The 24,343-nt window shown below is 34.6% G+C and overlaps 2 protein-coding genes and 1 pseudogene across 4 annotated transcripts; 2 read left to right on the top strand and 1 right to left on the bottom strand.

The window, feature by feature from the left end:
• Positions 1–123: 123 nt before the first annotated feature.
• LOC141671169 (developmentally-regulated G-protein 3) lies at positions 124–7,482 on the bottom strand. The gene is made up of 10 exons (XM_074477302.1): positions 7,324–7,482; positions 5,881–5,934; positions 4,888–5,061; positions 3,933–4,004; positions 3,165–3,224; positions 2,871–2,980; positions 2,014–2,313; positions 1,323–1,514; positions 700–751; positions 124–524 (listed from the first exon to the last, which is right to left on the bottom strand). Exons 1-10 carry the CDS (start codon positions 7,363–7,365, stop codon positions 474–476), a joined length of 1,107 nt encoding a protein of 368 aa, XP_074333403.1. The 5' UTR covers positions 7,366–7,482; the 3' UTR covers positions 124–473.
• Positions 7,483–9,092: 1,610 nt separating this feature from the next.
• On the top strand, positions 9,093–13,488 carry LOC141674869 (shikimate kinase, chloroplastic-like; annotated as a pseudogene).
• A 1,938-nt stretch (positions 13,489–15,426) lies between these two features.
• On the top strand, positions 15,427–24,196 carry LOC141670849 (putative ABC transporter C family member 15). Of its 3 annotated transcripts, none has more exons than XM_074476876.1 (12): positions 15,427–15,563; positions 16,485–16,603; positions 17,732–20,067; positions 20,192–20,278; positions 20,552–21,199; positions 21,334–21,498; positions 21,703–21,997; positions 22,122–22,336; positions 22,626–22,931; positions 23,192–23,255; positions 23,415–23,654; positions 23,765–24,196. In XM_074476876.1, the coding sequence occupies exons 2-12, from the start codon at positions 16,579–16,581 to the stop codon at positions 23,881–23,883; spliced, it is 4,500 nt and encodes a 1,499-aa protein (XP_074332977.1). In that variant the 5' UTR covers positions 15,427–15,563; positions 16,485–16,578; the 3' UTR covers positions 23,884–24,196. The 3 variants fall into 3 exon arrangements, with proteins under 3 accessions (XP_074332977.1, XP_074332978.1, XP_074332976.1); XM_074476877.1 differs by lacking the exon at positions 15,427–15,563 and adding an exon at positions 16,264–16,374; XM_074476875.1 differs by lacking the exon at positions 15,427–15,563 and having other exon boundaries at positions 16,450–16,603.
• The last annotated feature ends 147 nt before the right edge of the window (positions 24,197–24,343 follow it).

Genomic DNA, 24,343 nt, shown 5'->3' on the forward strand with positions numbered 1-24,343 from the left:
GTCGAAACAAGAAGTATTAATACTCGATTCAAAAAAAAATCCCATAATGCCATGAACACCATCATTCAAATTTACCCAGGTCATGTCAAGGTCAAGCTGAAATTCGTGCATAATCAATGCAAATTGCTAAGAAAACAGAAGATAAGATTCAATAAACTCAAGTCGTCAAGTATTTAACAAAGCATCTCAAACATTTCTTGTTATATAACAAACCTGACATCCTCCAGATGTTTTGTTCAGACTTCAGAAGACAAGCTCTTGACACATAATAGAATAACAGAGCTGAATCGTGCTTTGCTTCACTCATATTGGGGACAAAAAGCTAGAACAAGGTGCTTGACAACATCAAGCCATCATATACTAAATCTAATACTAGCTAAAGATGGGTGCCATGTCCATTACAATGGAGAGTAAACCAAGCCAACACTCTCAGAGTTTAATACACTTTGAAACATGAGTTCTCGATTGTGACATCACACCTTCTTTATAATTTGCACAACGTCTTCGTCTTCAAGTTCATGCTCCTGGTGTACAAAAAAGTTAAAATATATAAAGGCATCATATATATTGTTTGCTAACATCTCGATTACTATGCAACATAAAACAACACAAGAAGATTAAGATAAATAAAGGAAAAGAAGAAAAAAAGGCTACATATATTAAAAACATAATCTTAAACAAATTTCTATAAAATTATACCTTGCCCACTCTTTGTGGTTTGTGCTTTGCACTTGATCCCCAAACCAATGCACTGCAACATTACACAAGAGTTAATTTTAAAAATAATAGTGTGAGAAGAATAATGAATTCCATATTTTGCGTCCTAGTTTCAGGGAAAAGAGCACATTTAACAGCACATGTGTTAGTATTTGAATCGTATTCATCACAAAGAAACAAACCAAGGCTGACACATTGTAAGAACTATAAAGAGAACATTTAAATTTATACAGCACAAATCAAAAGCAACACTTCCTTCTCTTCTTCCGTTGTTTAACTGCAGTTAAGTTTACAGTAATCTATATCAAGATGGGATATTCCAGTACAAAGGAAATTGTCTCAATGAAAAAAAAATACCATCCAAGAACAGAAGTACAATTTCTAGATGTAATATTATCAAATAAAACACTACTCTTAACATCATACCAATTTGAAAGATTACTCCACAAGGAGGATTGATGATAATCGGGTAACTTATAGTGTAATTGAAATTTTAAGATTAATTTTAATTAGATTTTCTTTTTGGATCACAGAATATACCCAAAGCACAATCAACATTTTACAGACATCAGCAAGACGAGAATGACATTAAGAAGAGCACTCACTATTTAAATTGTTTAAGCATGTCCTTGTGGATTCTTGTGCAGAAGTCCCCAACAGTTCTTCTCTTTGATGACAAGATCACTGGGTCCTCATAGTCTGGATTCATCCCCTTCGGCTTCGTGTATATGCGAGTTAAGCATAGATACTCCCAAACCATGTCCAGCAAACCATCAAGATTCCACTCCAAGTGAGCACTGCAACAAATAGATAAACCTATAACTACAGTTTACTAACAGGCAACAAAGACAGTCAACCATGAAGCATCCTCCAAAATCCACCTGAATGGCCGACACTCGTGCTGCTATATTATAACAAGTTTTTAGACATACGCGGAAAAAAATTCATGAACATAGAGGAATCGTATTCCACATGCTATGATTTACAATAAACTTGCTTGCGATGTATTTGCCACCGTCAGCTTAACACCAGGTTTAGCCTTAAACAATGTGTCAAGCATAACCACAACTTACGAAGATATTATCTACAATTGGAATAGGACTAGTGTAAATCAATAATGTAATTACATGAAGAAGTAAATAGTCGGGATAACCAACAGAAAAGCATGATTTATATACAGTATTTCAGTAGAATTTTTTAATATTTGGGGATACTTATAACTATATTTTACTATTGTTACAGATTTGAAAGGAAAAATGTCACATGTCAACACGAGTTTTTCTAGATAATGATTACCTGACAGGACAGTAATGAGGAAGTCTATCCAGAATTTCCAGCTCTTCAAGTGTTATCTGATCTATCTTGTTGACAGCATAAACGCAGGGCATATACACCCTACTACCTTCAATGACATCTATGAGATCGTCAGCAGTAGCATCATATCTAAGGGTAAGATCAGCATTGTGTATTTTATATTCACTGCAAATTGCTTTCACAGTGTCAAGGTCCAGATGTGTGTTGGGTACTGTAGATGTAAAATTTATGCCACCCTTTTCTTTTTTTCTAAATGTCAGGTTAGGGGGTTCCTTGTTCAACCTAAAGAAAGAGGAAGATCATAATTCATAAGTAAAAATTTATGCAACATTATAAAGAAGAGAATAAAAGATAAACATATAGGAAAACAATTGCACAAGTGACAAGTCACAAATTTGCTTTACATCCAAAATTTACAACTCCATATAAGAAAGTCAAACCAATAACAGACCCTGTTCTTGTAAAGAATCATAAATTTCTTATCCTTAAAAAGCAGATCATGAACATGTTCTGTAATAAAAATCGAAATTGCATACTGATTTTAGAAGACCACAAACAGCCTAGCACGCAAGTGAAATGACATCGGTCCTGTTTTGATTGGCCGTCTTGTAATTTTAAATTTTTTGAGACATTCAATATTGTTTGCATAGTTTCATAAGTAAAATGCATTTTAAAAAATTATTATAATATTAATATTACCAGTCTTCCAGCTGCACCCACCCTTGTCCCACTATTCATATAGTACTAAATAACATTTAGCAAGACAGTTCGATAAATACATAAAAAACTAAAGCAGATGAAACACCGTAATACATTATTAAACTCAAAAACCGGGATACCTTATGCCAAACCCCTCAAGTTCTTTCTCAATCAAACGTTTGTGAGTTATTGGCTTGATTGCATCCAGGACAATTATAATACAGTTGCACGTTCTTGCTGTACTGATAACCTGAATAATTAAAAACAGATAACTGCATATGAACCAAAAAACATCTAAAGCAGGGGCAATTTGAAATTCATTCATGAATCATGATTGAAAACTCAAATATCTCTCACAACAAATGTCTTAATTCGGCTTTTTTTATCTCAAAAACTGAAAAAAGAAAAACATGACAAATCAACAGAACAATTACCTGTCTTCCTCTACCCTTCCCATCCTTAGCACCCTCAATAATACCAGGGAGATCCAACAACTGCCATAAATAGGATATCATAGATCAGGATTACTGAGAAATATTAACAATGGCAAGATATAACATTTAAGTATCAGGGGGCCCCGACGATGCCTCCACATTCACAACATGATATATTCATAAAATTCTACAGCTTCAATTGAGAGAAGAACTGAAAGCAAATTCACCAACTAACAAATTTATTCATATGATTTTTTCAATTTAAAAATGCCTGTGCAGTGGAAATAACCAAAACTATAATTTATGTGAAGACGCAACACAATTTTGGCACTAATATGTTTCGGTTAACTAGTGCAAATTGTAATTTAACTTTATCATCAGGTGAATTTAAGTGAATTGATACCTAAAGTTCGAACTTCTGTACATTGAAATTTTTCATGTTTTCTTTTGCATGTTACAGAATTTAACAAGATAACAAACATGAAAACAGATGGTAATCGTGATATTTATATCTAGAAACAGAGTCATGGGACCACCAAATAGTTTACTATGGGTTCTCTGCCATTGGTGGGAGGTGCATCAGTTAGTTAGAGGTATGGGGTACAGGTTCCATTGTCATTGAACAAAAACATCAATATAATAGCATCCAGATTTTATAACTCAAATTTAATAAATTTTAAACAGCATCAGTAAACATCAATAATATCACGAAACACATAGCAAAGTATTACAATGATAATTTGTAACACTTGCAATATATAGTAGTACCTGGATTTTAGCCCCTCTATAAGTTATCACACCTGGAATGCAAGTTAAGGTGGTAAACTCATATGATGCAACCTGCAACCCACAGGAAAAGAAAACACTTTTAGGAAATGCACTATTAGCAGTATTTTATTACACACATTGATATATCAGTTAACACTGAATAATTAGGCACTATATTAACCCCTCTAACCATGTAAAAAAAAAGGGGAGCACATTTTTTACACCTCCAAAATGTCTAATCAAGTTATAGGCAATATCAAAATGTTACCCTCTCCTAAACTTGCTTTCTCGTAGCTCACCTTGTCTACTCCATTCTCATCTATGAGAGAACATAATGCTAATTATAAGTAATATTGAGAACCGGAAGAGATTCATGCACACTAGAAACTCGGCATGATTTGTATTTAACATATCATAAGCGAACCAAGACAAACCTCATGACATTTATATCTTCAATATGGTGACACCACTAAACTTGAAATGAATTTATAAATTACATGTGAATATACATTATACCAGATCAACAAGAGAAATAAGTAATGGAAAAAAAGCATAAGAAGACGAGAATGCTCTCTTTACACGGAAATTCTTATCAAAAAAGAAATAATTTATAAGGAAACAAGGTCGGCATATGATATTTATAATAACCAGTTCCTTATATATTATGGACTGATTTTTTTAAAAAAAGTGATCTTTTATGTACTTAGGACTATAAAGCAAGGATCTAGAGCACACGTTTGATGTGCTTAACAATATCAATGGAAGGTAAATCTCACAATCACATATCTAAAGATCACAGTAATTAGAAGAACTGTGTCTTCAAATGATATTTGAGTTCATCTATTTTTTCCTTTCGTGTTACGTTAGAAACCACAAGATACTGGCGGTGGTATATGTCTGATTCCTGTTATCAAAAAGAAAGATACTTAGGGGATCACTTTCAAGAATTAGACACCTCTGAGAAAGTTCCGGTCAACTTGTTTAAAAGTGTTGATTTCCCTACTGACGGAAAACCCACTAACCCAACCCTCGCATCTCCACTTTTGGTAACATCAAAACCTTCTCCGGCACCACCACCTCCTTTAGTTGAAGGCTCAAGAAGCTCCCGTCGTAGCTTCGCAAGTTTAGCCTAGCATTACAAAAGGATAAACATTATAATAAAATAAATCAAGCGACGAAATGTGTCGCAAAGAAAAAAACTTGTAAGGAACATGTATGGTAAGATGGTGGTCATGTACTCAAAAACATACTAGCTTACTATAAATAGGAGAGAAGAAATTTATGGTATGTAACAGTAGTTGTAGACATTAAGTACTAAATCCAAACTTAGGTAACTAAGTACTCACATAATTAATTATAAAAACGCAGAAAAATCAAATACTTTAAAGGAAGCATTTCCACCACAGCACTTAATTACTAAAAAAAACTTTTTACCAAAAAAGCTTATCAAGAAACGAAAATAGTACACTATTCGCGAAAAAATGTTTTATGCACAATTTGCTTAGACATTAGGGAAATTAGCCCGGGAAAAATATCAAGTTGATCACTCGTTTCGTCAAAATATATCAAGTATGTCATTACTTTCCAGTTTGACTCAATTTGATCATTATTTGAAAATTTGATTCAAATAAATCATCTTCCAATGACTATATCGATACAAAATTTTAAATTTATAATAACTAAGTTGACACAAATTTTCAAATTAGTAACCAAATTAAGTCAAATTGGAGAGTAATGACCTATTTTATATATTTAGATGAAATGAGTGATCAATTTGATATTTTTCCCAATTAAGTTCTAATACATTCACTTTTTTACTCTATGTTGAAGGATGAAAAAGAAAGCATTTAATTGCCCTATCGTAAAAATAATTTTTTTTGTTCCTTGTTTTACATCATTTTGAATAGCTTATGTTAAAATCACATCACATGAAAGGATCAGGACTTACCTTCAGCAAGCCTAAATGATGGGCAGTAGCTTTGTTCTTCTGCGTCCGTGCCATCTAGAGTAAATAAGGAGGTATCATCGCATTAGCATTATACCAAAGAGACAAAGACAATACAAGAAGCAGTATCAACATAACTATAAGATTTTTTTTAAATGATTCTATCACAACTTGCACCACCGACATAATGGACTAGGGGATTACAGAATTAATATAGATATGAACTACAGAGAACCATTTTCAACAAAAGCCAAGGATTATTAAATGCATTGGTTGGTAAAAATCAAGCATTTAATATTCTCTTAGTATATATCAAGTTAGTAATGATGAATAATGCACTTTACAAGGGTATCTTGTTTCTCCTTGTACCGCTACAGGTAATGAGTATATTGATCAGTTCTCCACGAACTTCGTACAAAATATATAGGTTAAATAACAAAGTTATGGGCCTCAGAGATAATAAAAATCTAGGATTTTCAAGATGTGTCTGCCACAAAACTCACGAAATGGACGGAGTTAGCAGAAAGTGATTTGGCAGTAAAAAGAATGATATACCTAACCTCTTTCCAGTTCTATATGGACTATCTAGTGGCTACGGGCTACCTACAGTTAAACGTTAATGAGTAAGAACGCTCTCGGGACTGCAGCATTTCATCCATCCATTTTTCAAGATTACGTATTTAACATTTATATACTTATTATACTCAAAAATTCTTGTCATTAACCGAAAAAGGAATTTTTGCATTTTAATTCGCTAAACCCTAATTATTATCGAATACATTTCGGCAATTAGTTGTTGGGGCTATTAAACATATTCTGCTAGATCATATAAAGCACAGCTCATTTACAACTATAGATACAAAATTTCAATTAGAGATGAATAAATATATAAACACATATAGATAATTAGAGAGGCGGAGAGATATGGGGGAGAGGGAGGGAGAGAGGTGAGGGAGAGAGATAGAGAGAGGGAGGGAGAAGGAGAGGGAGAGAGAGAGAGAGGGAGAAGGAGAGGGAGAGAGAGAGGGATAGGGAGAGAGAGAGAGAGGGAGAGAGAGAGAGGGAGGGAGAGAGAGAGAGAGAGAGAGAGAGAGAGAGGGAGAGAGAGGGAGAAGGAGAGGGAGAGAGAGAGGGATAGGGAGAGAGAGAGAGAGGGAGAGAGAGAGAGAGGGAGGGAGGGAGAGAGAGAGAGAGAGAGAGAGAGAGAGAGAGGGAGAGAAAGAGAGGGGGGGAGAAGGAGAGGGAGAGAGAGAGAGAGGGAGGGAGAAGGAGAGGGAGAGAGAGAGAGAGAGGGAGAAGGAGAGGGAGAGAGAGAGGGATAGGGAGGGAGAGAGAGAGAGAGGGAGAGAAAGAGAGAGAGAGGGAGGGAGGGAGGGGGAGAGAGAGAGAGAGGGAGAGAGAGAGAGAGAGAGGGACGGAGAGAGAGAGGGGGGGGAGGGAGGAGACCTCATCTTCAATATCTTTGATTTTCTGCATAACGGTCGACATGGTTGCTGATTGAGTTGAAAACCTAACCGACTGTGTTATTCAGTGTTGTTGAGGAAGAACAGCTCTGTCAAGAAGAAGAAAGAAGCTGCAGATTTGAGACTGGTTTATACGCTGTATTGATTAGATTTAATTGTTGGTTTTTGCTTCATGTCATAACAGCCCAGCCCATTTTATATTAGGCCCAAAAGCAATTCAAATAAATTTCTTCAGCCCAAACACAGTTATTTCATTGGAAAAAAAAGGTGCACTTGCTAAAAAAAAGGAAAAGTGAATATCTTGTTTCAAATTTGAAGATTTTCAGAATAATAAAAAAAAGGAACAACCCAATTAATCTCATCTTTCTTTCTCTGGCGCGTACGCTTCGGGACCGAACCGAATAGACCGAATTATCATATTTTTTTGGATCGAACCGGACCGAAATTGTATTACGATTTGGTCCGGTTTTGGACCGAACAGACAGAATTTTTGAAAATAATAAAATTGTATTAAAATTTAAAATATAAATAAGTTAAAGTGATATGAAGAGTTCTAAAAGTGTATAAATACAATTACAAATTAAAATTTATGATTATAATTTTTAGGATATATGTAAAATATATAACATAAAATTATAGTATTTATGATTTGGTATATTTGATCTATTTGTTGCGACCGAAATATTTTTTACAATAACCAGACCGAACCGAAATTTAGACCGAATTTTTGAAAAATCAGGACCGAACTAAACCGAATTAGCATGGTTCTATTTTTCGGTTTCGACGGCCCTGCTGGCGAGTCTGTTTCTATCCTGCATTTCATTGCCATTTATATTGTCAATCACTTAGTTCATGTTGGCTTGTTGTGTATGCATGTGTGTGTATTAATACATGTCTCTATAATCACAAAACTAAAGATACCAATGTATTTGTTTTAGTCTTGAATAATGATTTATGAATGTTAGCATTGTGTTTGATGATTATTAGCAATAGCATTTCTGTGTAATTAAGATAAAATTTGAATCTTTGTTGATTTTTTTTATTTATGGAGAATGAGAATTTAGAAAAAAAATCTACATTTTAATTATTTTATGTGTTTCTGTTAGTTGTAGTACAGAATGATTCCAGTTTTGTAATATAAAAAAGACTACTGCTTTTGGGAATGGAATGAGGTGAGAATGACATAAAATTGTACACGTTAATGAGTTTTTGTTCGAAAGTTTCGATTTTAACGAGTTATAATTGTAATATAAAGATTACTTCTTTTGGTTAGAGGGAATGAAATATAGACATAAATATGTACACTTTAAAGAGTTGAATCAAGTTGTACGAAGACCCAAAATTTTTGGAGACTTGGAGACCATGATCTACACCATTCATCTTAATCTAATCTAATGGTGTAATTTTTATTCATTGTATCTGTTACTCTCACCTATAAATACGATATTTCTAATTAGAGAAATGAGTAGTTATCAACGGTACATGCATAACTTTTAGGGTTTCAGTCACGTGTTTTATCATACCGTACTTCATCAACAATTCAACATCCTGCATTTCAAATTAACAAAAAAAACATCCTGCATTGCTTTCATTTACTTATTTTTTCGTGGACAAGGCTGTAAATTAACAATTATAATTATTTTATAAGTTTTTTTTGTAAATTAACAAGGCTGCATTGCGTTTATTTGGTTTTTCCTATAGGTGAAATTAGTGCAGTTAAAATTCTCAACCGTAGGATATGTTATAAAATAAATGGTGATAGATAGGGTCTCCATAGTCTCTGAAGAATTGACTGATGTCTTGGTTTTTGGAGAGGCATATCAAGGCTTATGTTTTATTGAATTGATTTTGATTTACTACTTGTAGGATTTTGGAAGAATAAGTGTTGAGTTGGTTGTGGTGCATAGTGACGGTGAATGGAGGCTAAAGGTTCACAATGCTTGCAGTTTTCGGTATCCATTGCTTCGGAAAGGACAGTTAGGCCTTGCTCCCGAATTTTTAAAAAGGAAGGAAGTAAGTGATTAGAAGGTAAGGTAATTTCATCCCATTTTTGGAGTGAAAGTTTTGGGATGAAAGTATACTAAATTTGCATTCATTATCACTTGTTTTCGTTTTTTTTTAAAACTCGGGAGCACAACTAGGAGCGAAAGTAACTCAAGAGCAAGGGGTTAGGAAAAAAGATTATTCACTGCAGTTTCTTTGGAGGTGTAGGGAACAGAGGTTTCCGATTCTTGTCTCTAGTTCTTTGCAACCTAAGAAGGATTCAGCTTATCATAGGTCACTTGCACCGAAGCTTTCCTGTTTTCCGCAGAATCATGAAGGTAGTAATCAATACATTTTCTTTGTTTTGGCATTAATTACAGTCTCGTAGTCGTACAACATAAATTTACTGAATCTTGCAGCAGAAACTCGAGTTTAGCTGCTTTTTGTCATTATGGTTATTTAGTTGATAAATCAATTTAGTTCTAGGGCAAACTAACAAAGTCGGTTAAACTTCAACCGATCAAGAAACTCTGAGCTAAGTTTTAATAAACAACTTAGACAGTTTATACACATATTGTGTGCATGTCAGGGTCTATAGATCATATGCACCATTTATTGGCTAAATATTGTGATGTTCTTCTGAACGTATGGTGCGCAACGAGTCAACGACTAGGACTCGGTGTCCGAGGAAGGCCCGAACAGGATCTTATACTTTTTAACACTTATTTCAAGGGCATAATGAGATTATTGTTACCATTCTTATGTCTCCACATTTCCTCTTGTACATATTGAACTAGAGACCCTAGAGTATTTCATCACACCATTTTGGGATCTAGTGGAGAAAGAAAAAGGGAAATTTACTTGCAAATTATAGAGCAAAAAAAATGTATACTATTTTGAAGTAAATTAAGGAACCTCTGTGACTGAAAATTTATTATCTTTTGACAATCACGATTCCCTTATATTGCCTTATTTTCTATATTATGTGATAAAGATACACAATAAATTGTTTATTACTTAGTCATGTGATACCATGAATATTTAACATCCTAATAATCCCTTAATTGTGCTATTGGAAATAGTATTCTGAAATCCTCTTGACGTTTATTCTCCATCTTGTAGCTTCAGTGTTGGAGTCTGAAACTTGACCTGCTACTTTTGACGAAATTGTAATTCTTAACTACTATTATTGTTAGTACTTTGCAGAACAAGTCAGAAGAGTTCGAAAAATATTTAGACGGAAGGTGCATTTATCTTGTTGGTCAGTTACCCTTTTAATGTTTTCAGCACAAGTAATTACAAGTACCAAAAACTATCTATAATTTAGCTGCTATCTTGCATGCAGGGATGATGAGTTCCGGAAAAACAACAGTTGGCCAGATTCTATCAGAAGTTCTTGGTTATTCATTTTTTGACAGGTTTGTACTCGGGTGTTATTAAAGTGTACAGTCTTTATGTAGGTATATAAAACATAGCACATTGGCATATGCATCTATTCCTAGTGTTTAATATATCTATTGTACACATGTTGCACTTCTGAGTTCTTATGTTAATTTACAGTCTGCTACTCTATTGGTTCTTCAGTAACAGATTAATAGAGCTGTCTGTTGGAGGAACTACTGTTGCTGACATCTTTAAGTTGCATGGAGGTTAGTCCGGAAGAAATGCAATTAATAATTGGTTCATACCTAATCTTCCTTATAGCTGAGTCCGAGTAACATAGCTTGTAATGATATTTTTTTTTATTTTTTTTTTGCTTTAAAAGCAATTTAAAAAGATATAGTTAAAATATTGATAGATGCAATTGTTTGTTTTTCACCAGACTTCTTGCGTTGAAATTGCACTACTAAACCACACTTTTGGAAGCTCTTTCTAATATTAGCTGGTTGCACACTTAAATTTTACATAGCTTTATATGCGGATCGATGCAATGATTACCAGATATTTGCAAAAGTTTTGTTGCTAACAGGGTTCTGATGTTTTGTGTTCTGTTCGTCCGCCGTTAATGTGTACATGTGATTTTGCTTCAAAAAAATTTAGGGCAATTGATAAAAATAAGAGCAAAAGCTGTCTTTGATGCAGTGGCTAGTTCTTTCCGCGGGTGGGGGTGCAGTTATAAGGCCCATTAACTGGTACACAATTTTCTCGTTCGTATTTTGAATGTTTTCAAACTTGAGTTATCATGTCTCATTTATATAGACATCAGTTCAGTTGTGTATTTTGTGTCTTCAGGAGACACATGCAAAACGGAATTAGTGTGCGGTTAGATGTGCCTTTGGAGCCTTAGCTCAAAGGATTACATCTGTCGGAACTGAATCTCGGCCCCTGCTGCATGACGAATCTGGCGATTCTTATGCAAAGGTGTGTGCACATTACTTGCAAGTTTTCACTTTAGTCGCATAAATATAATTATGTTTTAAAAAGAGACGTATTCTCGTGGTGTTATAGTTAACTGTCGTTTCAAGAGTTACTTTGTTGCATATTAAGTGTAAAAATATAATTTTGTTTTAAAAAGAGGCGTATTCTCGTGGTTTCCTTAGAAAGTATGTCGATAATCAGTAGCCCGAACAACTGCCACTTTTGTGTTAATTTCTTACTTGTTCTAGCTGATTCACTTATAAAATCTTGACCATATTTTATAGTATGTTAGAAGCTTGCCGTCCTGGTCTAGACAAGTATACCATAGATTCAATGCTTATGACTCTCTTCCCAGTATATAACTCTTAAAATTAAGAATAGAAGCTTTTTAAGATGTAGTACTTTGAATAAGTTTCCATCTCTTAATAATGGGTAGATGACTCCAATCAATCTGCAGGTATTGAGGCAAAACTGGGTTATAAAGATGCCTGCAATGTCACGCCAACTGCAATTGCAATAGAGGTGTTCCTCTCTTTTTCTCATATCTCAATGTCAGGTATATCGTATGCGTATGTGCACATTAAAATCTCTTATACTTCAAGGCTGTTGTATTGCTTGTAATAATTTTATTCTGGGTGGTCAATGCCTGTATGACATTGTCATCTCATCTTTTGCAGGTGAGATTGCAGGTAAGCTCCAATCCGAGTTAAATTTGTATGTGGCTAGGAAGCAGGGATTCTTCGGGTCACCCAACGAATCCCCGTATCCTCATGCACCCCCGTATCGAATACTCGGATTCTCGTGGACACTCCAATGTTCAATATTTTTAAAAATTCTCAACTAAAATACATATTTTTTTAATTAATTTTAGTTTAAATTCCTGTTTTGTAGATGCTTATATCATGTACTCTCTCTGTCCCTCCCATTTGTTTACACTTTCCTTTTTTGGATGTCCCTTCCAATTGTTTACATTTCAAAACTTTCCAAAAATAGTAAGGTTTTTATAATTTTTAAAATAACTACATCCACTACTTCTCTCCACTATACCCACTTTATACATATAATATTAATCAGTCCCACTACTTTACTCACTTTTTTAACTTTGCTCCACTATTTTATCATTTTTCTTAAAATCCGCGCCCTACCCAAATGTGAACATTTGGGAGGTACGGAGGGAGTATGTGATACAATTTGTATAAAACTATTAGTTTTGTTAATAGATTTTATCATTTATAACATCAAATATATATTTATAATAAATATATGTGCCGTATCTCCTGCACCCGAATCCCCAAATTATTTTATTTACCGAACTTATGTATCCCCGCACTACGCACCCGTATCCTTGCTTCTTATGTATACGGGGACTCCAAGTTAAACGAAACCAGCTTTTCGTTTGATTTCAGGGTAACATTTCTCAAGCTTTCTAGGGCCAAAAGTATGGCATGTTATTAGTGCTAATGAATTGTTTAGGTCTGAAATGATTCCGACAATTTCTTGGCGCATCTCTAACAATTTTTTATTTTTTTTAATCTTAGTTAACCCGTCCGCTACCCTTCGGATGCACATGCGACTCAATACATAATCACAAATTCTTCTTCCGTGAGATTCGAACCTGTGACCAAACCAACTGAACCAATACTTACGGACCATCTCTAACAATTTAAATTATCATTTGTCACAAATTTTCTGTGGGTATTGTTTGTGGGAGATTGAATTATTGTTTGTGACAAATTTTGTGTGGATGATATGTGGGAGGGGTGAGAGACCTTGTCTTATCTCAGCTTATCATTTGATCATGTATTTGATGGACGTTATTTTCTCTGATCAGATGTTGTTGGATGTTACTTTCTCAAATCATATCATGATAACGAGCAAAGTTAATTAGCCGAAAATTGTGAAAATGAACTGTTTTGGCTTAAATGAAATAAATAAATTTTGCTGAAGAAAATATAGGGTATGAACTCGTCTAAATTCAGGTGTATTTTTCGAATTGAATGAAAGAGTTGAGTTATATGCAGAATACTTTATTTTTTGTTTATTTTTTTATATCTCTTATTTAAAATGGATGTGTTATGTTAATGAAACAAAATTTTGGATATAGAAAAAAATGAATTTTTTTTCACATAACATATACATATGTTATGCACAAATTACAGACTTTTATATTTAGTGTTCTATAATAATTATGACATTATTTATTAAAATTTTAAATGTGTTATTTAAAATTAAAATATGTTTATGAGAATTTTTGATGCAATTGAAAAAAAATAGTAAAAAAATATTTGCATAACACATATAATTACATAATATACTAGTTCTTGTGGAACTAGTTCCCGTTTGAGCCAAACTCTTGAATAAAATAATAATATTATATACTGAGTCAAGAAAAAAAAGTTAAATTATCAAATTTTATTGGGTTAATTATCAAATTAGTTACTAAAATTAGTTTAGAGTATGAAGTTGGAAAAGCTACGATTACACTCAAAGTAAATGCTCTAAAACTAATATTTAGTAACAATAATTAACTATAAATATAATATGTAATGTAAGTTAATGGCATGATCAAAGAACGCTGTATTATATAATTTTAATACAATACAGGATCATTTATTGTCTTTAGAAGCCGTATTATATAATTTTAATACAACATCATTTACTGTCTTTAGTAACCTAGAAAAACTAACAAAAATTAGAAAAATTAACAAAGTTTACCGACTTTAGCGTTTTCAAATAAATGACCAACTTATAATAAACTCACTTTGATAACTAATTTGATAATAAACTCAAATTTTATTTATGAATCAGAATATATTTTACGAGTAATTTTATAATAAATTATAAAAATATTGAGAATACGTAAACTAACCGGTCAAGATATTTTTTTAGGGAATCCGCGTCCACTATTTTTTCGAGTATGCACTCTTCGGATATACATTGTGTAAATTCTAAGCACCTACACAATAGCTTGTAAATCGCGTAAACCGTATTTATGGGAAGAAGGTGTGACATATTCGGTGACATAATATATGGTGACACTTAGGGCTGAGCAAAACCGAACCGAAACCGAAAAACCGAACCGAACCATGCTAATTCGGTTCGGTTCGGTCCTAAAGTTTTCAGAAATTCGGTTTATTCGGTCCGAACCGAATAGACCGAAATAAAATTCGGTTCGGTTCGGTTCTTTTCACAAATATTTCGGTCCGGACCGAATAGACCGAATAAACCAAATCATAAATACTATAATTTTGTATTATATATATTTTACATATATCTTAAAAATTATAATCAAAATTTTTAATTTGTAATTATATTTATGGAGTATTAGAACTCTACATATCACATTACATACTTTAATTATATTTTAAAATTTACAATTTATGATTTAATTTTAATGCAGTTTTATTTTTGAAAAAAAATTCGGTCTATTCGGTACAAAACCGGACCGAACCGAATTATTTCGGTTCGGTTCGGTCCGGTCCATAATATAACTTCGGTCCGGTTCGGTCCAAGAAAAAATGACTATTCGGTTATTCGGTCTATTCGGTTCGGTCCGGTCCTCGGTCCATAATATAACTTCGGTCCGGTTCGGTCCAAGAAAAAATGACTATTCGGTTATTCGGTCTATTCGGTTCGGTCCGGTTTTGGACCGAACCGACCGAATGATCAGCCCCAGTGACACTCCTGTATAAAACAAACTTCATTTAATAGGAGATGGTATGTATGACTGTCCAGCACTGAGATACAGAGTGACTAGACAAACCATCCAAACCAGGCCTCCGAGAAATTGTATGGGAGGCTTTGTTAGGCATACCTATCAATCAATAAAAACACTAGTCAAAATCATTTTCATAGTACCAACAACAATTCACCAGTGACTCAGTGAGTATGCACATGTCTTTTTATCTCCTTTTTGTTTTCTACATACATTTTTTTCTCCCAATCAGAGCCCCCTTTTGTTCTTTTCCCTTCTTTAAGAGTTGTCTTTTCTTTTCTGCCTTTTTTTTTAATTTTGATTGATGCACTTCAATTCTGTGAATGATGGTGTGCGAGAATAGAGTTCTTGATCACTTTTAGAACTGTGTATTTTTTGTTATCAAAATCGAGCAGTATATCACTTCGGTGCACTCTTGTTACTCTTAGCGGAATTTGTGAGTTAAATTATCTCGAAATGCCTATTTACTAGCGGTATTTGTATTTTTATTACCGGTATTGAGTTGTAGATCACTTCAAATATATTATGTGTAGATCATTTCTAATACTGTGTACTTTATTACCGAAAATTGTAGATCATTTCTAACGGTGTGAATTCTTGTTAGATTACTTCTAACACCGGTATTCTGATTATAAGGACAACATTCTTGGACGAGTGATAAATCTTTTTTAACGGAAGTAGATAGTTAAAATATCCGAAAAGACTTGTTAATAAAACCCAAATCTATTGAACACTCTTACAATGGATTCACTCACATACTTGCAACACACAGTGCTAATGATGTGTGCAACTTTTAGTCTTTTACCATAACCCCTAGATTGAAAAGAGTTGAAGGAAAAGTTAAGATGTGCAAGCTGTTTGAAACTTATCTGCAGCACGTGATCCCACTTCTACCCTATATTGTCTCTGCAACAAACATTTTACAATAATATTCATTGGAATTTTTGGAGATCCCTCCTGCACCTTTTTTTTTGTCTGGTGACTAGACTCTCCATCATTTTGTTGCATTATTTGCATTCTTGCAATACTTTTTTTTTTGTTGCTAAATATGCTTGCAAAACCAATAATTTAGTTATCATTGTTATCAGGGTTCTCAATTAAGCAAAAAATACCCTGGGAGAGACCCTACTGCAATATAAGCTGGAGATAGAATAAGAACTTGTTTTTTTTCTATGTGAAGAGATGTTTGATCACAGCAGCATCACATGTAAGATACCTCACTTATCTTCAAGCATGTAGCTGCATGTTTACAGTTTACTGATATGCATGCATCTGTTTGTCTTCGATAATTCATCTGTTTTTATTTCGTATAGTAGTTTACTATAGCGCTTATGTATCATAAGAAGATGTTTGAGACTCTAGATAGGCTCATAAGCTGTTTATCTTCAATTTTTTGTAATAAAAGACTGGATTTGTATAGCCTGTTTCATAAAAATGTCAGAAGCTAAAGCATACATGCATGTAAGTTTAATCTTCGAGTAATTAGTTGCATCAATAGTAAACTTTAGTCCATGTTCTGGTTTTTATAACTATATTAAGTTTCTTGGTTTTTGCCAATGGTTAATTGCAGAAATCGAATTTAAATACTCATGCACTTACACGTCCACTAAACCTTGAACCCTCGACCTCTTATTACCAAGATAAGAAGGGGGTCTGCTATGCTACAAGCTCAAAGTCTGAAACTATATCAATTACCATCTTATGCTTTAAATTGTTCTACTGCACGGAGAAAAAAATATATGCAGACATATTGCCACGTATTAATGGAAAACCAGTGAAGTTCATGTATAAGAAAGTGCATAATTATGGGGTCATCTCATATGTTGTATAGAAGCCAGTTCTCATGATTGAACAGGATTAAAAGAACAATTACAAAAGTCTTCCAATATATATTGTCTGTCAACATCTGGTGTGTCTGAAAGTAAGCTTTCATTCTGTTTATTTATTTAGGACTAACAATAAGTTTTGTTGGGAAGTTTTTACCCTTGCAGTATACCTCACAATATTGGTTAACAATAGCCTTATTCCAACTAGTTAAGTTCACACTTTGTAGAGCCAGACAGAACCTGATCTCTTCCCCTTACAGCATCCTCTTAATTATGAAACATTTGAAGTGCACAAAGTAGGATGAAAAGCTTCATGTTAAAACGCACATGAGATGGTTTTCATTACAAGTACTAAAATCTCTGGATACACTTTCGGTTGTTAGACTACGTTCTTGCATTTTTCAGTCATGGATGTCTAGGTCTGGTGGAATGTGTGAAAGATCATGAAGAGAAACAATGTAATGTTTTATACAGAGCTATGTCCTGATAATGTGTATTATTTGTGACAGATCTTCAGTTTGGGACATCATGGCTGCAGTTACGTTCTCCCTGCTTGTGTGAGAATGCTAGCATAATTCTTCAACTAGGGTTCCTAGGATTCTTACTACTCTACTTCGTGTCAAAAATTGTTTTACGTTTGGGAGAAAATAAAACAAATGCATATTCTGGAGAAAAATATAAAATGGAAGCAACGGTTGGCCTTTCCTACAAGGTTTGCCTAGTTTGTTCCATTTTGTTGCTGGGATCTCTTGTAGCAAATCTATTTGTACCACAAAGTATAAGAGGGACAGAATGCGAGACTCCAGATCCAGTTCTTGCCTCCGGGATCTTGCAAGCAATAGCATGTGCTATTACATTGATTGCACTGTACAAAGTAAAGAAGAACAAGTGCAACAAGTATCCCTTGTTTCTGAGACTCTGGTGGATGTGCAGCTTCATAATTTCTCTTACACAAGTAGTTCTCGAGGCTCATTATGCACTTATATACCACGTCGACATCACAATACCTAATTACGTCGACTTCTTTGGTCTTATTGCATGTACCTGCCTACTGGTTATCTCAGTTCGAGGAAAGACTGGTATCGTCATCACCTTGCCAAGTGGTATCAGTGAGCCACTTCTAAATGGAGATTCTGCAAAGAATGCAGATGAGAAAAGGGACTGTCCATATGGCAAAGCCACTCTTCTACAACTCGTAACCTTTTCTTGGCTCAACCAGTTGTTTGCAGTTGGGATCAAGAAACCCCTTGACCAAGATGAAGTTCCAGATGTAGACATCAAAGACTCTGCTGGATTTCTATCACGTTCATTTGATGAAAGCTTAAACTATATTAGGGACAGAGATGGAACTACAACCCCATCTATATACAGGGCTATCTATAATTTTGGTAGGAACAAAGCAGCAATTAATGCATTTTTTGCAGTGATCAGTGCTATAGCATCATATGTTGGCCCCTACCTTATTAATGACCTTGTAACATTCCTTAATGAAAAGAATACCCGTAGCTTAAAGAGCGGATACCTACTTGCACTTGGTTTCCTTAGTGCAAAAATTGTTGAGACAGTAGCGCAAAGGCAGTGGATCTTTGGTGCTCGCCAGCTAGGCCTTCGGGTTCGAGCTGCTCTGATTTCTCACATTTACAAAAAAGGCCTTGTTTTATCAAGTCAATCCTGTCAAAAGCACACAAGTGGAGAAATCATCAACTATATGAGTGTTGACATCCAAAGAATCACTGATTTCATGTGGTACATAAACATAATCTGGATGCTGCCTATTCAAATTACATTGGCTATACTTATTTTGCACACAAATCTAGGAATGGGATCCTTGGTGGCATTAGCAGCAACAATGGTAGTAATGACAATCAACATACCAATGACTAAAGTCCAGAAGGGATACCAATCTAAGATAATGGACGCGAAGGATGATCGAATGAAATCTACTTCAGAAATTCTTCGAAACATGAAGACACTGAAACTTCAAGCATGGGACAGTCATTATCTTCAAAAGCTAGAAAACCTCAGGCAAACAGAGTACAAATGGCTTTGGAAGTCGCTTAGGCTACAAGCTATATCGGCCTTTATATTTTGGGGATCACCAACATTCATTTCTGTTTTAACTTTTGGCGGATGCGTTCTTATGGGGATTCCACTTACAGCTGGGAGAGTGTTATCTGCATTGGCTACATTTAGAATGTTACAAGATCCTATCTTTAACCTGCCTGATCTCCTGTCCGTGATTGCACAGGGGAAAGTTTCTGCAGATAGAATTGCTTCATACCTCCAAGAAGAAGAAATTCAGACAGGTTCAATTGAATATGTTTCTCGTGATAAAACTGAATTTGACATTGAGATCGAACGTGGAAAATTTAGCTGGGATATGAAATCAACACGTGCAACTCTTGATGGAATACAATTACAAGTAAAGAGAGGAATGAAGGTGGCTATCTGTGGTACTGTAGGGTCAGGAAAGTCTAGTTTGCTGTCAAGCATACTAGGAGAAGTTACAAAGGTGTCTGGGACGGTAAAAGTGAGTGGTACAAAGGCTTATGTTCCTCAGTCCCCATGGATACTGACAGGAAATGTTAGAGAGAACATTCTCTTTGGAAATTCTTATGATAGCACCAAATATGATAGAACAATCCAAGCATGTGCTTTGATCAAGGATTTTGAATTATTTTCCACCGGTGATTTGACAGAGATTGGAGAAAGAGGGATTAATATGAGTGGAGGCCAGAAACAAAGAATACAAATTGCTCGTGCAGTCTATGACGATGCTGATATTTATCTGCTTGATGACCCTTTCAGTGCTGTGGATGCGCATACAGGCAGACAACTCTTTGAGGTTAGTGGATGATGTTTTTGTCAAATTTGTGTATTTGGAGTCTCTGTTACAAGTAATCTTTGTTCAACTCCTAATATCAAAAGAATATTTATAACTTATGTATTTATGTACATAATATGAACAGGAGTGTCTAATGGGGATTCTCAAGGAGAAGACCATACTTTACGTCACTCACCAAGTCGAGTTTCTTCCAGCAGCAGACCTCATCCTGGTATGCTAAAAGACCCATCATCGAATCTGCTAATCAAGAAAATTGTATAGAATAAATAATAAATTTTTCTTTCACCTGGCAATGGTGAAACTTGTTAAGTTATTAGAGCTTTTTAAATATTGTGTGACAATAATAATAAGTTTTTTCACCTGGCAATAATAATTATGTGACAATTAGAGCTTTTTAAATACTGATATCTTTAAAGAATTCATGCGTAGATGTAGCAAGTATATAAGTGTGAATTGAAATAATTGACTTCCTATTTTTTAACAGGTGATGCAGGATGGTCGAATTGCACAAGCTGGTACGTTTGAAGAACTTATGAAGCAAAATATTGGATTTGAAGTTCTAGTTGGAGCTCATAGTCAGGCTTTAGATTCAGTCTTAACAGTAGAAAGTGCAAGTAGAGCACCTCAAAATGCATCAAACGATGGTGAATTAACTACAGAACCAACCTCGGTTGATGAATTTCCACACACTAAACAAGATTCAGAGCACAACCTTAGTGTAGAAATAAATGAAAAGGAAGGAAAATTAGTGAATGAAGAAGAAAGAGAAAAAGGAAGCATAGGAAAGGAAGTTTATCTGTCTTACTTGACCATTGTAAAAGGTGGTGCCTTAGTTCCGATTATACTTCTAGCCCAGTCATCTTTCCAAGTGTTGCAGATAGCCAGCAACTACTGGATGGCGTGGGCTTGTCCTACAGATGATGATGAAAAATTAACTGGGATGAATTACATACTACTTATTTATGTTCTGTTTTCTGTTGGAAGTTCACTTTGTGTGCTTGTACGAGCATCACTTGTGGCTATTACGGGCCTTGCAGCAGCAGAGAAGCTCTTTCACAACATGCTACACAGTGTTCTTCGTGCTCCTATGTCATTCTTTGACTCAACTCCTTTCGGAAGAATATTAAATCGGGTAAAAAAAGCTCTGGACAAAATTGCAAATTTTTACTTATTAACCTTGCAAGCACACGTATGTTTACATCTTCAGTATTGACATGTCAAACTATGATCTGTATAGAATTACAATGCGTACTTAATTGTTTACAGGCATCCACGGACCAAAGTGTACTAGACATGGAAATAGCAAACAGAATTGGTTGGTGTGCTTTCTCAATTATACAACTTATTGGCACCATTACTGTAATGTCCCAGGTGGCTTGGGAAGTATTCATCATCTTTATTCCAGTGACAGCCATTTGCATCTGGTACCAAGTAATGCATCTTTCTTATCTTCATTTCCTGCAATCCAAATTGATTAAACATGAGTTTATTTTTTAGATTGAAAAGTATCTGAATTTTATACCGGAAAGAGATGCAGGATAATTTAATAGCGACAGGAATGTGAACAAAATAAACTCTGAACAATAAGCACTGTCATTTATATTTTTTGATCTGATAATACATTAATGATGTCAGAAATATTATATACCAACTGCAAGAGAACTGGCACGCTTATCAGGGATAGAAAGAGCTCCAATACTCCACCACTTTGCAGAGTCACTGTCAGGAGCAGCAACTATTCGTGCTTTTGACCAAAAAAAGCGCTTTACTGATGCAAATCTTTGCCTGGTTGACAACCACTCGAGACCATGGTTTCATAATGTTGCAGCAATGGAGTGGCTTTCATTCAGACTGAACCAGTTATCCAATTTTGTGTTTGCCTTCTCACTGGTTTTACTTATCTCTCTCCCAGAAGGCATCATCGATCCAAGTAATTAAGCAGAACCTTATTTATGTTTCCATGTTCTTGGTTTCTGGATAATCTTTCTGTTCTTTTTATTTCGAAAAGACTATTGTCAAACACAGATAAACATTTGGAAATGGATATTTTACAGGTATTGCAGGTTTGGCTGTCACATACGGAATCAATCTAAATGTTCTGCAAGCTTCAGTTATATGGAATATTTGCAATGCCGAGAATAAAATGATTTCAGTTGAAAGAATTCTTCAGTACTCCAATATTAGTAGTGAAGCACCTCTTGTGATTGAAGATTCTAGACCACCTAGCAACTGGCCAGAGACTGGAACTATTCGCTTCAAGAACTTGCAGGCAAGTCAACTGCAAACAAATTTTAAACAATCTAAGATCGATAGTAGAAGAAATGTGTTTAAAATAAAAGAAGAGTTTTCTTACCTAAATATAGAATGAATTAACTTGTTCTTTAATTAATGTATTAATAAACCAAATTATTTTCACTCACAGTGTTTGTTTTGCGTCGTTAAAATTTACAAGTTCTGTTTCAAGTATTTTTAGCAATATATGGATTTTGAAAAGAAAATCCAAATTTAAGAAGAATCATACTTGCAGTACAATTGTTTATACATGGTTGTGCTTGCAGATTCGTTATGCTGAACATCTACCATCTGTCCTGAAAAATATAACCTGCACGATTCCTGGAAAGAAGAAAGTTGGAGTGGTAGGAAGGACTGGGAGTGGAAAATCAACCCTCATACAAGCCATCTTTCGGGTTGTTGAACCCAGAGAAGGAAGCATAATTATCGATAATGTAGATATATGCAAGATAGGTCTCCATGACTTGAGATCAAATCTTAGCATCATTCCGCAGGATCCAACTATGTTCGAGGGAACAGTTAGAGGAAACCTTGACCCACTGCAGCAATACTCTGATACTGAAATTTGGGAGGTATGCTTTCTGTTCTGCGTATACAAACAAGTCAATGTAATTATATCGATCCACATCTAAGACTGTCAGTACAAAGTGTCAATTTTGTTAATATGGAAATCAAACAACCAAGTAACTCCTAGATATGCTTCTTTTGTTAAAATGAATCCCTGTTGATCAAGTAGTAAAATTATTAGTAAGGATCTGCTGGAAGAACCATAGAGCATTATTACGATGATAGCTTAATATCATTGTCAGTAACATAGCTCTATATTTTGCAGGCGCTAGACAAATGTCAGCTAGGAGACATAGTTCGGGCAAAGGACGAGAAGCTGGATTATACAGGTCAGATACATTACTTTCGTTAAGGATGCAACATCTTTTAGAAAGGCCTCCTCTTAATACCTAAAATTTAGGATAGTTTGTAACTTAACAATATTTATTTATGCCATTTCTGGGACGGTGCTAGTGTTGCGAACGTAACCTTGTCTTATGGATTTGCAGTTGTTGAGAATGGTGAAAATTGGAGTGTTGGACAAAGGCAGTTATTCTGTCTTGGAAGAGCATTGCTTAAAAAAAGCTCCATTCTAGTTCTAGATGAAGCAACAGCTTCTGTAGACTCAGCAACTGATGGGGTATTACAAAAAATTATCAGTCAAGAGTTTAAAGACCGAACCATTTTGACAATAGCTCACAGAATCCACACAGTTATTGACAGCGATTTTGTATTAGTCCTTAGTGACGGTAAGCCTATGATCATACATCACATATTACTGTTTTTGTATCAGGTGCATAGATTTAACTTATAGAATTATACCTAATTTTTTTTTTTTTAATATTTATCCATTATTCAGGTAGGATAGCAGAGTATGACACTCCAGCAAGACTGCTAGAGAGAGAGGATTCATTCTTCTCAAAGCTCATCAAAGAGTACTCCATGAGTTCACAAAGTTTCAGCAGCTTAGCAAAGTAGCTCGTAAAACGCAACGAAAGTCTCTGCCTGGTACAATATCAGTCATAAACTACAATAGCCATGCATAATGGTACTGAATGGTCTCTCTCAGATACATGCTGAAGTTTCCGAAATTTCCTTCAGACAATGAAGAAAGTTGTCTAGCAGGCATAACAAGATAATACCAGTAAGTGATAAAATGGTGTCTATGAGATGATCAAGTAGAGAATGTACCACTTTACAGTGTATTACAAAACAGTTTAACTATGCTGTACCAAGAATACTTCTGAGATGAATGCTAAACATCATATAATAACTAAAAGTTCAGTCTTGATATTGTCAGTATTTGCTAAATTCATTCATTAGGATTACTGATGGATAATAATTTTTCGATAAGAAATTATTTAATTTTTTTCATAATCGAATAATATTAAAACAAATGTGGTTGTCATTCCAGAGTACATGATTTTTCTAACCTAAC

This window comes from Apium graveolens, chromosome 7 (assembly GCF_009905375.1).
Source record: "Apium graveolens cultivar Ventura chromosome 7, ASM990537v1, whole genome shotgun sequence".
NCBI classification, from domain to species: domain Eukaryota; kingdom Viridiplantae; phylum Streptophyta; class Magnoliopsida; order Apiales; family Apiaceae; genus Apium; species Apium graveolens.